Source organism: Phyllosticta citriasiana, assembly GCF_038021145.1.
Source record: "Phyllosticta citriasiana strain CBS 120426 chromosome Unknown IWZ02scaffold_10, whole genome shotgun sequence".
NCBI classification, from domain to species: domain Eukaryota; kingdom Fungi; phylum Ascomycota; class Dothideomycetes; order Botryosphaeriales; family Phyllostictaceae; genus Phyllosticta; species Phyllosticta citriasiana.
The window spans coordinates 905,168-918,400 of record NW_027117287.1 but is presented as its reverse complement, the minus strand read 5'-3'; the positions used below and the strand labels follow the sequence as shown (position 1 = coordinate 918,400).

Below are 13,233 nucleotides of genomic sequence, written 5' to 3'. Positions count from 1 at the left end.
CCGCGACTCTTTCTACTCCTTTCCAGACACAACCTCATTATCCAACCACGCATCCACACCAACCAAAGTCTGCTTATCCAGCGTCCGCCACCCCTCCGGCCCCTCCTCCAACCCATTCCTCTTCCCTCCCTCACCGCCCGCACCATTTCTCCACCGCCATGCGTGCGTATACTCCGTGTCGCGACGCTCAACGACATCCAGGACCTTAGCGCCAAAAACGGGCAAGAACATGAAGCCGTGGCCGCTGCCGCCGCTGGCGACAACGAGCCCCGGCACGCGCGGCACGTGGTCGATGACGAAGTCGTTGTCGTTGCCGTCCGTGTACTAGCAGAGGCGCGGCGAGTCGACGGGGAGCGCGCGCAGGTCGGGCATGTTTGTCGCGACGAAGGACTGGATGACGGCGACGGTGCGTTGCGGGATTTGCGAGGGGTGCGAGTCGTGGTCTGGGTACGATATCAGTCTGTTCGCGTCGGGGCAGCGGTCGTCCGCCGTCATGGCTGCGGATGATGGGGCCTGCTTCCCCTGGTCAACGGCGTTTGTCTCCCCCGTCTCTGGCACTCGAAAGGCGAAATTCGTCCATTTGGCTCCACGGAATCCGGATTTGATGATGCCGTCCGGCGTGCGTGGAAACCCGTACAATCCGCCCACACTGGTCGAGGCCGTGTCGGCCCCGGCGGACGGATCGTACGACGACATTTTCCCTTCCAGCTCCAAACGGCAAAGACATTGGGGCTATACTTTTGCCAGAGGTCCAGCAACCCTCGGAGCATGCAAAGCCGTTCTTGTCGTACTCTTGGTAGTCGAATATGGTAACGTCCTTGTATCCAGCCCCGGCCAAACATAGTGCAGTGCTGAGACCGAAAACACCAGCCCCGACGATGGCCACTGGCTGGCAGTACTTGAGCTCTTGCTTGACACTCAGGGCCCTTGGAGCTCCCTCCATATTGTGAATATCTTCGGGCCCTTTCCATTTCCATTTCTTCTGCAGCTTAGGCTCAAGCTTGCCTTCAAGCATTTCCACGACATTGTCTCCGAGGACGCACAGAAACTTCCACCCATGCGCTGAGCCACCAGTGACAAGCGCCAGCTGCCTTACCTCAAGATGCCTGTCAATCAAAAAGTCGGATGTCAGCGTATTGGTGAACCAGCAAAGTTTCGTCCAGTCAAACGTTACACCGGCCAGGTTGGCTCTCAGGCCCTGTTCAACATCTGCAGGTATCAAACTTGGAAAGTCCGGAGATGCAGATGCGTCGAAATGCTCCCCAAGCGCGTCGACGACTTTTCGTGTGCTTGTGTACCCTGGCGAGCGCCGTAGGCATTTGATTTCCCCATTGAGCGGTGGAAAGATATTGAAGCCGGTCGTGAAGTTGGTCGTGATAGGCATATCCCTGTATCTCTGCTCCAATTTGCGGCGGCACCTTGATCCACGCGACCTCATGTCCGGTAGCCGTGATTTGGTCACCAATGTTAAGTAGTGTGTTCGTCCAAGCTCCAGCGGCAACGATGACAAGGCTGGCATTTAAGTTCGAGCCATTTTCAAGCTGGACGCCGTGGGCCACACCGTCGGCAATGAGAGTCGGTGAACGGGATTTCCAAAGACGAATGAAATGTTTTCCTGTCTCTTGCACTTTTGATGGTAGATTCTCATGCATTCTTCCGCATCGACGAATGCAACATCTTCGTTGAGATATGCCTCATTCCAATGCCTTTCTCCTGCCAGTGGCTCGTGACTGATGCCATTGACGCGTCGAAAGATATCGTCGTGGGAGCCACAATTAGCCTTCTTGCTGAAATTGCCCGCTGCCAATCCGCTTTTCCTGGAGCTCCCTGGAAGCATTATATTCTTTCCCCCAAATCTCTGAGCCATGACAACCCGAGCCTGAATGCGCGTAGATCATCCCAGAGCGGTAATAATGACGACTCAGCTCTGGGTCGTCTTGGATGAGCCTTTGTGCTTCCAGGGCGAGCTCCGAATAAGCTTCATCGTGGTAGTCGGCGCGTGTGACTCTGGTGGTATCTGGATAGGTGTCAGTGGTGCCGCTGCCACTGGGTTCCAGTCTTCATGTTCAGCTCAGGAGCTGGATCACAAGCGCGTGGAAGGCTCTGTAGGTCTGCAGTCATGCAGGTTTGAAGTTAATTTTGTACATCCCGCGCGAGGCAGCTCTCAGTCTCCGGGCCTGATAACGTCGAGTATTTGCAATAGCGAGAAAACGACACCTACCAACCGATGCACCATCCAGGACTGGCGGTTCATGCCTATCAATGACGGTGATTTTGGAGTCATAATATCGCTTCGACAGCGCCAGCGCTGCTGATAGACCAAACGCACCGGCTCCAACGATCAACACCTTTTCCATTCTTGAAAATTGCTTGCCGGCGTCAAGCTTGCTGTCGGCTGATTGTTTGGGTCGCGCTTGATATGAACGCTACTGCGCTACTGCAGAGCAAAAAAGATCAAACTAGGCGACATCTAAATGACAAGAGGCTTGGTGAGTGTAAAAGGTGTGGGATGATGGCGATGGTCTGTTGACAGATAGGCAAGAGCAAGGTGGGTCAGGGCATATTCCCCGCCCACTTTCGCCATTTACCTTTGTCAACTCGTCAACAACCACAGCGTTCCATTACATATGGCAAAAGACCAAGCTTCATTTGGAAAAATTGACGCTTTTGGTACAACCGGAACGACACCTCCGGGCTACTTCCTGGACTCGCCCCCAGCTCCTAAGTGCTTCCTATGGGTGCGCGGGCTGCCCTGTTCCAGCATCCATGTCTTTGAGCGGTGAAAATTTAGAAGACGCGAAGCCAGAGTTGATTAGTATCACATGAGAGGCTACTGCTGCCCTTCTTCTAGACTCAGCTCTTAAATAATTTCAACAGGCCGAGGAAATAAACGTTTGAGCCCACTGGTCAGATAATATTTAATTGACTTCAATTGACAGCAATGCGAAATAAGAAAGAGTAAAGAGGCCATGAATGGTAGCTCAACATAGATATAGAGAGAGCTATTCGGAAAATGACACTCTATTTGAGGCTTTGTTAGGAGGGACTAAGAGATAGGGAATTATAAGACTAGTAGTAGTAGTAGTAGTAGTAGGAGGTGTGGTGTAGCTTCAAGGAATAAAGGCTAAGAGATAAAAGGGAAAATAAGTAGCTCTTCCCTTTCTGAGAGGATATATAAAGTAATTCTATGTGGATTTAGGAGGGAATAGACTATCTTCTACCAGTCTTCTAGAGGACATGAGTTTGATGACAAATTTTGTCGTATTTCTGGAACTTTGATTTGCATGAATGTGCGGGTTGACAAATGAGATGATATCTAAATGGCCACAGGACCTCGGTGGATTCTCGTCTCCAGCAGATTTACTAATCTGGCCTTTTTCAGATAAAGATAAAGGGGATTGACTGCCCTGAATGTTCAAGATTTTCTAGCGATGCCGCTGCAGAACTCCTCTCCATATGCAAAACCCAGTTTCTCGCGGGAGTGCGACCAAACGCCTCAAAGTTTACCCGGAGAAGGCTCAGTATTATTCTCATAATCCACCAAATGAGGGATTCCATGTGACTGAGTCGGGTTCTCAGTAGTCTCTGATTCATCGCCATCATGATTTTTTCTAAAGGCAGGCGGGGAATAGATCAGTGGGATGCGTCTTCCTGGAGGAGTGGCTCATAGCCAGCGTACCTTTTGAGTTCCCGGCGCCTGAGATACAGGGTCAAGAGAGCCGAGCCGATGAGCAGAGGTCCGCCGATGATGGCGACGGTGATGTTGCCCTTGCGGTACATGGGGGCGTCTGTTTGCTTCCACACAATCAGGGGTAACCAGGCTTGCACGACGTACGCCATTTCGTTCATGGATCCGACGACGATGGCTCGCTCCTCGTTGTCGCCGGCGCAGATTTCGTGGGCCCATCTGTTGGCGGAAAAAATGTTAGACTGGTCCAAGATGCAGTCAAATGGGACGTCACTTACGCAAAACAGAGACCGGATAGACCACTGTTGAGCCCGGCGAGAATGTAGCACGTCCAGTGCCATCTCCATGGAATGTCCCATATGGCCAGCGAAATGTACGTGATCATGTTGAAAATGCCGGCAAAAATCATGGGGGGCCAGCGAGCGCCCTTCAAATAGGTGTCTGACGACCAGGCATAGACGAGGGTCGAGAAGACGGCGAGTCCGTTTGTTGTTGTCGGAATGGCGTTGATCTGCGCGACGGTGTATTTGTGGATGCCTTTCGCGTCGAGCCATTTGAGCCACTGCGCAAAAACGGGCTGGGCGTTGTTATTGCCGTTGTTGAAAGCGCTTTCCAAATCAGCGAACAGAGCTGAGAGTCATGATCCGAGACTCACATGTACAACAAGGTTAGTGACCAAATGTGCCACGAGGAGAGAATTTTCTTGATCTTCTGCTTCGTGTACGGAGCGCGTGGCTTGCGTCCTTCGAGTTTCATGCGCTCCTTCGCCAATTCGAGTTCCTTGAAGCCCAGATGTCAGAAACAGTCTCCTTCTCGCATCGTGTTGACCTTACTTCCGGCTTGAGATAAAATGGCTTGGATATCTCAGGGATATCTGGGAGGACAATGAACCCGAGCAATGCTACAGGAAGCGAAATGATGCCATCTACAATGAAGAGCCTAAGAACTCGTAAGTGCGAAGCATTTCATAAGAACATTTGGCGACGTACCATTGCCAGCCCCGATAGCCCCCCTTTCCGCCCAAATTGTAAACGGCGGCCATCAAATATCCGCTAAACATGGTAGCGATCGAACTGCTGGTGTGGAAAATACAACTGCGTTTCGCGAGCTCATCTTTCCGATACCACGACCCGATTATGTACTGCATGCCAGGGTAGAATGTCGACTCCGCAAGACCTTAGACAATGTAAGCTGTTTTGTCGTCTTTGGGATATGGCAAAATAACGCACCGACTAAGAAGCGAATGGCGTAGATCTGCTGCGGAGTCTTGGCTTGTGAAAGACAAAAGGTGAGGATTGTCCACAGGAGCTGTTCTCACGTCAGAGTTGAACATGCATCACTCCAGGCTCTCGACCTTACCTCCATGGCTGGAATCCAAATGGACGGTCGGACTTTTGTCAAGACAATGTTGCTTGGTAGCTGTCCAATGACGTATCCGACCGTCCAACATGTTTGCATAATGTTCAATTGGTCGCCATACAAGCCAAGATCTTCTTTCCTGTTGCTAGTCAGCAATGAGTCGAAAAAGAAATGAAAAATTTCTTCCACCTACATTCCTGATACGAACGCGCTGTTGATGTTTGCTTGGTCGAGATACTTGGCATGCTGTTAGTCAGGATCTTGGAGACCCAAAAAAAAGTACATGTACCTTGATGAAGTATCCTGGCTCCTAATCAGATTTGTTTCATGATGGCAATCGCGTTTCAGTAGACTCACCGAGAGATGCAAACGTCAAAAGCGCGGCATCAAGCTTGAAGAGAAATTTCCTCTCCTCTGGCGATTTGTTGAAAGTGTCCCAAATGGCACTCCGCCAGTCGTACTTGATATCCTCTTTCACGACCGCATTTGTCCTGGAGACTGGAGCGGACTGCTCCCTGTCTGCGGCGTCCGACATCCTCAGCAACTGGATTTCGAGGCGGTCAAACAAGCACCTGGCGGTTCCAGAGTTGCGGATCAAAGAGCCAGCGCAGTCTTGGACTATAATGAAGGACTGGTCGAGACAGAGCGACAACTTCAGCTTCTCGCGCCGCTACTCGGATATCTCAGAAGAGGTGCAACCCCGGTTGCTTGGCTGGCAAGTCACCATGCCCCCGGCGCTTTGCGTGCTCCAGGTTTCGCCATCCTCTGCAAGCTCGCAAGTCCAACATCTAATGACGTTGATGGCAGTACGACCGCAACGAGTCCAAACGCCGACAACTCCGACGGTCGAGATTGAGGCGACATTCTTCATTGGACGAGACGTGCGGGCTGCGTCAAGTCATTCGAAAGTGAGGTCAATCGTGGCAGACCCGCAGCGTGCATGATGCTGGGCGGCGTAGTGTAATCCTCGGTCTCCAACAGGAGGCATGGGTTCCGCTCGCGGAGCTTGTTTGTTTCGGCTGCCGGACAGAGTGGGAGATGCGCTTCGTTGTGACGAGAAAAGGGTTGCATATGGCGTGCGAGACCCCGTGAGCCCGATGCCTGGAGCAGCCAACAAACATTGAGGAGAAGATAAGCGGCACAGCGCCAGAGAAGGCGGGCCCCGCACTGGTGCATCCAGACTGTTTATGCAATTGCATTTGCTCAATTCGGTACTTTTTGTTTAAGTGCTGTTGAATTGCTTGCTGTCGCGTTGCGAAGCGCGTCTGGTCAGGCAGGCAGAGAGTAGAGAAACTATTCCCAATTCGATGGCTTCGAGCATAAGCGAGACTAGCGCACCAACGCCAAACCCGGCGACCCGTCTACGGTCTTGCCCACTCCAAAATGTGCTGAGCGTCGTCTTTGCCTTTCTCTGTGGCCAACTCTATGAATGAAACAATCGTCCTCTACCATGAGCAGCACCTCGACACTCGCCCAGCTGCGCTTGCGTAATCGTCGGCGGTGGCAGTTGGGACCCTCTCCCAAAAAACTTGGACTTCTCCGTCATGCCCGCATAAATGGTTTTGAACTCGTCCGTATGTCCTTGGATGGGATCTCTATTGCGCCGGGCCAGATCGGCATTGACCCAATCCAAAAGCTCATTAACGTATTCAACGTCCTGGCCCTTGAGGGAATGAAACTTTTTCCTGAACCCCTTAGTCTCAACTCTCTTCCCATACTCCTCTCTCATGGCATCGCGTTCTGGGAGTTCCGCATTTCCAGACAGCACAGTTGCCACTACCTTGGCCTGGAAGTCGAAGAGAACAAAGGTTGCTGTAAAGTAAGGAACTCCGACGAAGGCCAGAGTTGGATCGGGGATGTAGAAAATGTCCTTGTGGAGGTTGTGGTACTGAGTGCCGTCTGTAACGATGACTCTTTCGTCGGCCTTTTCTGGCGGTGTTTCGTCCTCGTGGTAGGCCTTCAAGAATGGCAACGAGACGTGGTAGCCGGTGCAGACTATGACTTGGTCGACATCGCAAAGCTTATGTCCAGATTTTAGGGTGACGATTCCTGGAATGCTCCCAGTTTCAAAAGAGTCCGACTCGGGCTGCGACGCATTTTCAGAGTCGGAGGAGTCTGTCTCTGGCCCGAAAGAATCGAAGAACTGGATTTCTCCGATTCTCGTCGCGTTTTCTGGTAACAGAGCCGCAGGAAAGTCGAAGTCGCCGCCCCTTGCGCTCTGCCAGATCTTCTTGGCCAGAGGCCCGATCTCTTTAGCTATGTCGGTGGAAGAGGTACCCGCGCCAATCAGAAGAACGTTTTTGTTCTTGAATTCTTCAGGTGTTCGGTAGCTCTTCGAGTGGATCACGCGAGAGGGCCATTTCGTCTTCCAGTGTCGCAGGCCAGGGATATCCGGCACTCTAGGAGCATGGTAGTGACCTGTAGCTACTACTATTGCGTCAAATCCCTGGAAACGATCAGTTGACTAGCATGAAGCGGAAGTATGGAGTTGCGGAAGGAGACCTCCGTCGTTTGAAAGCCATCAGGCTGACCAACGTTGTTGGCAATGGTAAGCTCCCACTTTCCTTCCACTTTTTCAGCGTTTTCGACCAAGGTCCGAAACCGGATAGATTGCTCTATGCCATGAGCTTTGACAATGTCCTGGATATAGCTTGCGATGACGGTGTGACTGGTGAATTCAGGAGTGCCTTGCGGAAATCCCAACAACGCTGTGGTCATCAGGGGTATCGGCACGTTGTTCTTCAAGTCGCGGTAACACGGCCCTGCTGGAGCACGCGCTGAGCCGTTTCGGGCCACTTGACCTTTCCAGCTGGTTTTGGATGGGTCAGAAGCAAGCGAGGCCTTCTCGGAAGGATAGTCAGGCTCTGGAGGCGGGTTTTCGTCGTAAACCCTACTCCGGTCAGTACTTCCAACATGATGTTTTTCGCGACCTGAGGCTTACCACACGCCACCTGCAGAGTCACGCCTCTCGAAGACCGTTACTTCAACACCCTCCTTCTTCAAGTATGCGGCAGTCGCAGAACCACTCAGACCCGCCCCAATAACAGCAACACGCGATGCTTTGATAAAAGTCATTTCGCTTTACGCGCTTGCAAGTAGAGGTGACAGACGAGGCTGAAGAAGACGAGCTGAAGTGCTGACAGCCTCCCAATATTCCGTGCACCAGTGGCGGGCAACTAAATTCGCAAAATTAGATAGAATGGCGCACGCCGCAAGGAAAGTAAACGTGTCGGCCGAACACGTCCCATTTAGGAAATTTGGTTCATATCACCAGATTTCTTCACGACGCGAAAGCGATAACGAAAAACGGCGCGGGAAAGAGTGGATGCCGACGAGCAAAAGAAATTGTGCAAGACATTGCACTACTTGGCTTCCGTGGAACGAGCGGACTCGTTGGAAACCTTACCAGTCAGTCGCGCCTCTCCGGGATGTAGTTTGCGCTCGAGCTAGACGGTCTAAAACTGCCGCTGATAGCCATGTTTGGTTTCAAACAGTGTAGTTTAATTGGATGGTAGAGTCCCCGCGGTGGGCGTGACTCCCGCGGCCCGCGAAGCATGTTGTGAAAGCGACAGGGAACATGGCGCCATGGGAGTGATCGGCAAAGCTGCCGCTCCACGACAAGAGCAACCCAACAAGATCCTTCGCACATGCGTTCAACTAGTGCGGAGACATGATACGCGCCTTTTTCTGCGCCGTTAACGACCAATTGGATCGATGGTGTTTAGTGAGGGGTATATGATGTGATTGACCTGCCCCTCAGTAACTATTTTGGTTGCTGTTGGATGGAGTGATTAGAAATGGGGACCAAAAGCGACGGACCGCTCCGCCAACATATATCTTGGTCAAGGGAAACAGTGTAGGTTTACAGTATCCAAGACGCAGGGAGAAAACTTACCTTTTGAACTCTAAACCCTCTTCTTCAAACAACTCTTACATCATGGCTCCCGGTGCTATTGCAATTCATCCTGACATCAAGGACGTTGCTCCTCCCATCAAAGACACCCTCGGTCTGCCTGAGCCGGCGCGGCAACGTCTCGAAAAGGCTGGCATCGACCTTTCGAATGGTTACCCTTACCGCCCCGCTCGCCCGCTCTTCCTCGACGACGTCTACAAGATCCGCGACTATGACCGCGAACACATAGACCCCGGGTCAAGGGCAGACCCTGAAAAGAAGGCTCTTTTCTCCGCTGCCGAGAAGGTGATTGACCTTACGACGCACATTGGCACAGAGATTGTTGGTCTTCAACTGAAGGACCTGACTCCCCAGCAAAAGGATGAGCTCGGTCTTTTGATTGCGGAGCGAAGCGTAGTCTTCTTCCGCGATCAGGATATTTCTCCCCAACAGCAAAAGGAGTTGGGAGAGTGGTATGGTGAAATCGAAATCCACGTAAGCCGTTCGCAAATCCTAGCTCTTCAAAAGCTAGACTCGCTAAGCAGCCAGACAGCCTCAAGTACCACATGTTCCTGGAGCTCCCGGCGTGACCGTCATCTGGCCAGCCCTTCAAGCAACTGAAAGGCCAGCAAGCTTCCGCAATCCAGGCGGAGCCTCCCGCTGGCACACGGACCTGGTCCACGAGCGGCAGCCTGCGGGTGTGACGCACCTCCACAATGACACAGTCCCCTCTGTTGGCTCAGACACTCTTTGGGCCAGTGGTTACTCCGCCTACGAGAAACTCTCCCCAGAGTTCCGCAAGCTGATCGACGGCAAGTCCGCCGTGTATCGCTCTGCTCATCCCTACTTGGACAGGGACCACCCAGAGGAAGGCCCCAAGTACATCGAACGTGTCCATCCCCTCGTTCGTGTCCACCCTGCCACGGGTTGGAAATCATTGTTTGTGAATCGCGCGATGACGGACCGCATCGTTGGTCTGGATAAGGCCGAAAGTGATGTCATTCTCAACTACCTCTGCGACGTCTATGAAAAGAACATCGACATCCAGCTGCGATTCAAGTGGACGCCGAGGACGAGTGCTCTATGGGATAACCGGTAAGCTTTGCCCAGCAAACGTTGCCTGAGATGACGTACTGACCAAGCTTGAAAGCATCACCATTCACAACGCAAGCTGGGACTACGCTGGAAGGGAGCCTAGGCACGGCACCAGAGTGACCTCTTTGGCAGAAAAGCCCTTCTTCGACCCCAAGGCCCCGACGAGGAGACAAGCTTTGGGCCAGGCAGCACCTGACGAGTACTAAAATGTGGGTCAGTGAAATAGATCGGAAATGGAACAGATTGGTAATAGACGTACTCATACGAGGAACCCTCTGAAAGAAATTGACGCTTTTTGTGTTCTGGAGTTGTGGGCTGTTGTGCAGAAACTTTGTCGTGAATCTCTTGCCCGATTTTACCCTGAAGTGGCACTCAATGCAGTCTAAGGTTGTACAAGTGCGCAGAAACCGACGAAAGTCTACCATAGACTTGGTGGTTCCGCTTTTCCGACGTGTCGTTTGCCAAAATGATGAAGCCAGGGTACCGTTCCGATGGAGATCGTCCGAGATTCGGCGAGAAATGTAGAGTACACCAGGAAACTTTTCGCCAGCAATTCAAGAGTTTTCTTCCGCGGACGAAGGAGGAACAGGCACGGCCTCGGCGCCATTGTTGAGCTTCTTCTTTGCTGCGTGCTCGGTCTGACAGTCCTCCGTGATATGAGCCGTCGACGACGTGGGAGCCTTCTTGGCGTTGGCATGCGTCTTTTCCTTGACTCTGACAGTCTCCCAGTTTTGTCCGACCCAAGCTAAGATGTTCTTCTCGCCATCTTGGTCGAGTCCCCGGACCCAAGGGGTCTTCTCTTCTTCCGGCACAGGAGTCTCATGGAGCTTCAACTCGCCGTTGTCGACAGAAACAAACCGGTGAAGTCCCCTAATGATTATCTTCAAGCTTGGACCGTGTCTTGGGATGGCCTCTCTGATGGCGTTCCACAAGGCTTTCTCACGCTCTTGCTCGGTGTATGCAGCAAGCTTCAAGTCGTATTCCTCGCGTCGGCCGAAGATCTCGAGTGCCTCTTGCAAGACTTTGGCGCGATCCCATTGACAAGCGTTGCCTAATTCAGGATTAGAGACCATGAAGTCCTCCACGAAAGCACGATACATGCCGCGCTTCTGGCGGCGGGCTCTGTCGTTGTGTTTCTCGCCTTCGACTGGGCCATCCTGCATTTGAATAATGCTTTGGCGGTTCAAGAACCGGCAACCGGCAACCCAATGGAAGAGATCCTCCTCACTGTCGAATTCCTTCCGAAGCTTTTGGCCATCAAGGCCCAAGAACTCAATGTGTGTGTCGGGGTTGTGAGTCAAGTAGATCATGCTGGCCTTCTTGTCGCTTGATTCAATCTCGGCAATCCGAACGAACAGACCTTTGTCAGTGGCTGTGAGGCCCATGCTGCGAATGATGACACCGATGATTTGACCTAAGTCGCCATTTGACGCCTGGAATTGTTGCCATCGGAGATATCCCTGGGGACAGAGCTGCACATCAAGCTGCACAATGGCGCCAGCAGTTTCGGGATGTGGCATGGCGTAGCTGACCACAGGTCCATTATCTTTGTAAGCTTTTGCGCCCAGCGCCTCCGAGATGCGGCCTGGAGTCACGCCTGGGCGAGGACCTTCAACAAGCATATCGATATCGCCGTGGTCGGCTTTCCAAACGGCGGCGCTGGCACAGGTGACATTGTCGTAGAAATCAGCCAGAGTAGCGGTATATCTGAGCTTCAGGTCTTCGTAAAGCGCCGTTGGTATCCGAGGGGCCTCAAAGCCATCAACCTTGAAAGCCTGTCCACCCATGGCGCTCAGTCGGGAGAATGTTGGACACAGGAAGCTTCCGGAGTAGGATAGATCACTAGTGATCAGTTGGAATCTCAAATGGGGTCAACGTAGTCCTCGGCTTTTGGCAGGGTTGTCTGTGAACATTGATGAGAGACTGTTGGCAGAGACAGGCATAATGGTCAAAGGCGCTCGCTTATCGCGGGCACGCTACGACGGAAAAGGCAAAGCGTGGGTGGTGGTTAGCGGCTACTACCACAACAACAACAACAACAACAGCGAAATTCATCCTTTCCAATTGGATTTTGCCAATCCTGACCAATATTGAGCTGTGTTTCGTGTAGAAAATAAGGAGATTATGGGCTCAATCGAGATTCGCAAGGATTTGGAATTTGGTTGGATTTGGGTGTCCAACAAGGCTCCGGAGACCAGCCACACGTTCGACGCATCTCTTCACTTCTCCAGGCAGCTTCGACTCATCTCGAGCGACAAGCTCGATCAATCGATGCATTGCAGGCTTTAATGGCTTCTCTTGGCCGGCCAATCTGCGACAAGACCTGACTTGAAGCCTTTTGTTCCTGTCGGTCGAAGCGTTTGCTGCAGCGGCAATTTTGAGCACTCGTCGAGCTGTTGTGAGTTGGCAAAGCAAACGTCCAAGCAAAGAGCTTGCGAATACATGGACTCGGTCGAGAGACAAATCTTGGCTTGTAGGCTGGGATCGGGGAGCGATAAGGGACAGGCAAGGTGAGTGGCGATGGAGTTGAATGCGGGTAACGAACAGCAGATAACCGGCACGCTTTTTTGAGTCTTGCCTCATGCTGAAGCACATTGGGCCAGCTTGTAACCCTAGCCTAAGGCTTGCGAGCCAAAGTCGTATCGCACACACTAAGATGGGGATGGGTAATGTCCTTGCATCTTTGGCTACGGGGAAGCATTCAAGAGACAATGAACCACTGCCCGCAGAAGTCTTCAAGGACATCCGATTCCCATGAGTCCGCGATCGCGTGCGCTGCGGCTTGATCGGCGAGCTTCGATCCCTTAATCCTTGCAACGCGAGTGGCGCACCAGGCGGTTGTGGCGCTACTTTACAACAACGTCCTCCAGTCATCGTCCTTTGCCGTGATGTCACATTCAGCATCTCATACCATCCTGGAACATAATTTTTCTGTAAAGATTTCTGGTGCCATTGACGCTCAACAGTCAATATGATCAATCGAGCCTCACAAAGGATATCATGGCCCTGTTCGTCCTGCATCTCTGCTTTCCCAAGTCCTCTTCTTACCACTACTCTTCTTCTTCTTCTCTAAGTTCCAACGCAGTCTTGCTTCCTTGCAATCTCGCAGTTTCGAATTTTGAATGCTTCTTTCTTTTTCATTTTTCAAGGGCCTATACGTCCTTTTGTTTTTGCCCCGGATCACGTCTTCATGAGTCAG

The 13,233-nt window shown here is 52.1% G+C and overlaps 5 protein-coding genes across 5 annotated transcripts; 1 reads left to right on the top strand and 4 right to left on the bottom strand.

Moving 5' to 3' along the window:
* Positions 1–324: 324 nt before the first annotated feature.
* IWZ02DRAFT_492482 (uncharacterized protein) lies at positions 325–1,384 on the bottom strand (the record flags this gene model as incomplete). The annotated part of the gene is made up of 2 exons (XM_066769854.1): positions 325–443; positions 739–1,384. The coding sequence occupies 2 exons, from the start codon at positions 1,382–1,384 to the stop codon at positions 325–327; spliced, it is 765 nt and encodes a 254-aa protein (XP_066620868.1).
* A 281-nt stretch (positions 1,385–1,665) lies between these two features.
* IWZ02DRAFT_505898 (uncharacterized protein) lies at positions 1,666–2,357 on the bottom strand (the record flags this gene model as incomplete). Its single annotated transcript, XM_066770392.1, has 2 exons — positions 1,666–2,017; positions 2,222–2,357. The coding sequence occupies 2 exons, from the start codon at positions 2,355–2,357 to the stop codon at positions 1,776–1,778; spliced, it is 378 nt and encodes a 125-aa protein (XP_066620867.1). The 3' UTR covers positions 1,666–1,775.
* Positions 2,358–3,633: 1,276 nt separating this feature from the next.
* On the bottom strand, positions 3,634–8,122 carry IWZ02DRAFT_492480 (pantothenate transporter; the record flags this gene model as incomplete). The annotated part of the gene is made up of 14 exons (XM_066769853.1): positions 3,634–3,907; positions 3,967–4,296; positions 4,344–4,468; positions 4,522–4,627; positions 4,678–4,864; positions 4,918–4,996; positions 5,048–5,186; positions 5,241–5,284; positions 5,337–5,350; positions 5,405–5,717; positions 5,772–5,812; positions 6,497–7,493; positions 7,550–7,937; positions 7,989–8,122. 14 exons carry the CDS (start codon positions 8,120–8,122, stop codon positions 3,634–3,636), a joined length of 3,171 nt encoding a protein of 1,056 aa, XP_066620866.1.
* Positions 8,123–8,984: 862 nt separating this feature from the next.
* IWZ02DRAFT_505891 (uncharacterized protein) lies at positions 8,985–10,414 on the top strand (the record flags this gene model as incomplete). The annotated part of the gene is made up of 3 exons (XM_066770391.1): positions 8,985–9,434; positions 9,493–10,034; positions 10,090–10,414. The coding sequence occupies 3 exons, from the start codon at positions 8,985–8,987 to the stop codon at positions 10,238–10,240; spliced, it is 1,143 nt and encodes a 380-aa protein (XP_066620865.1). The 3' UTR covers positions 10,241–10,414.
* A 174-nt stretch (positions 10,415–10,588) lies between these two features.
* Positions 10,589–11,821, bottom strand: IWZ02DRAFT_381326 (uncharacterized protein; the record flags this gene model as incomplete). Its single annotated transcript, XM_066765163.1, has 1 exon — positions 10,589–11,821. The coding sequence occupies one exon, from the start codon at positions 11,819–11,821 to the stop codon at positions 10,589–10,591; it is 1,233 nt and encodes a 410-aa protein (XP_066620864.1).
* Positions 11,822–13,233: the final 1,412 nt, after the last annotated feature.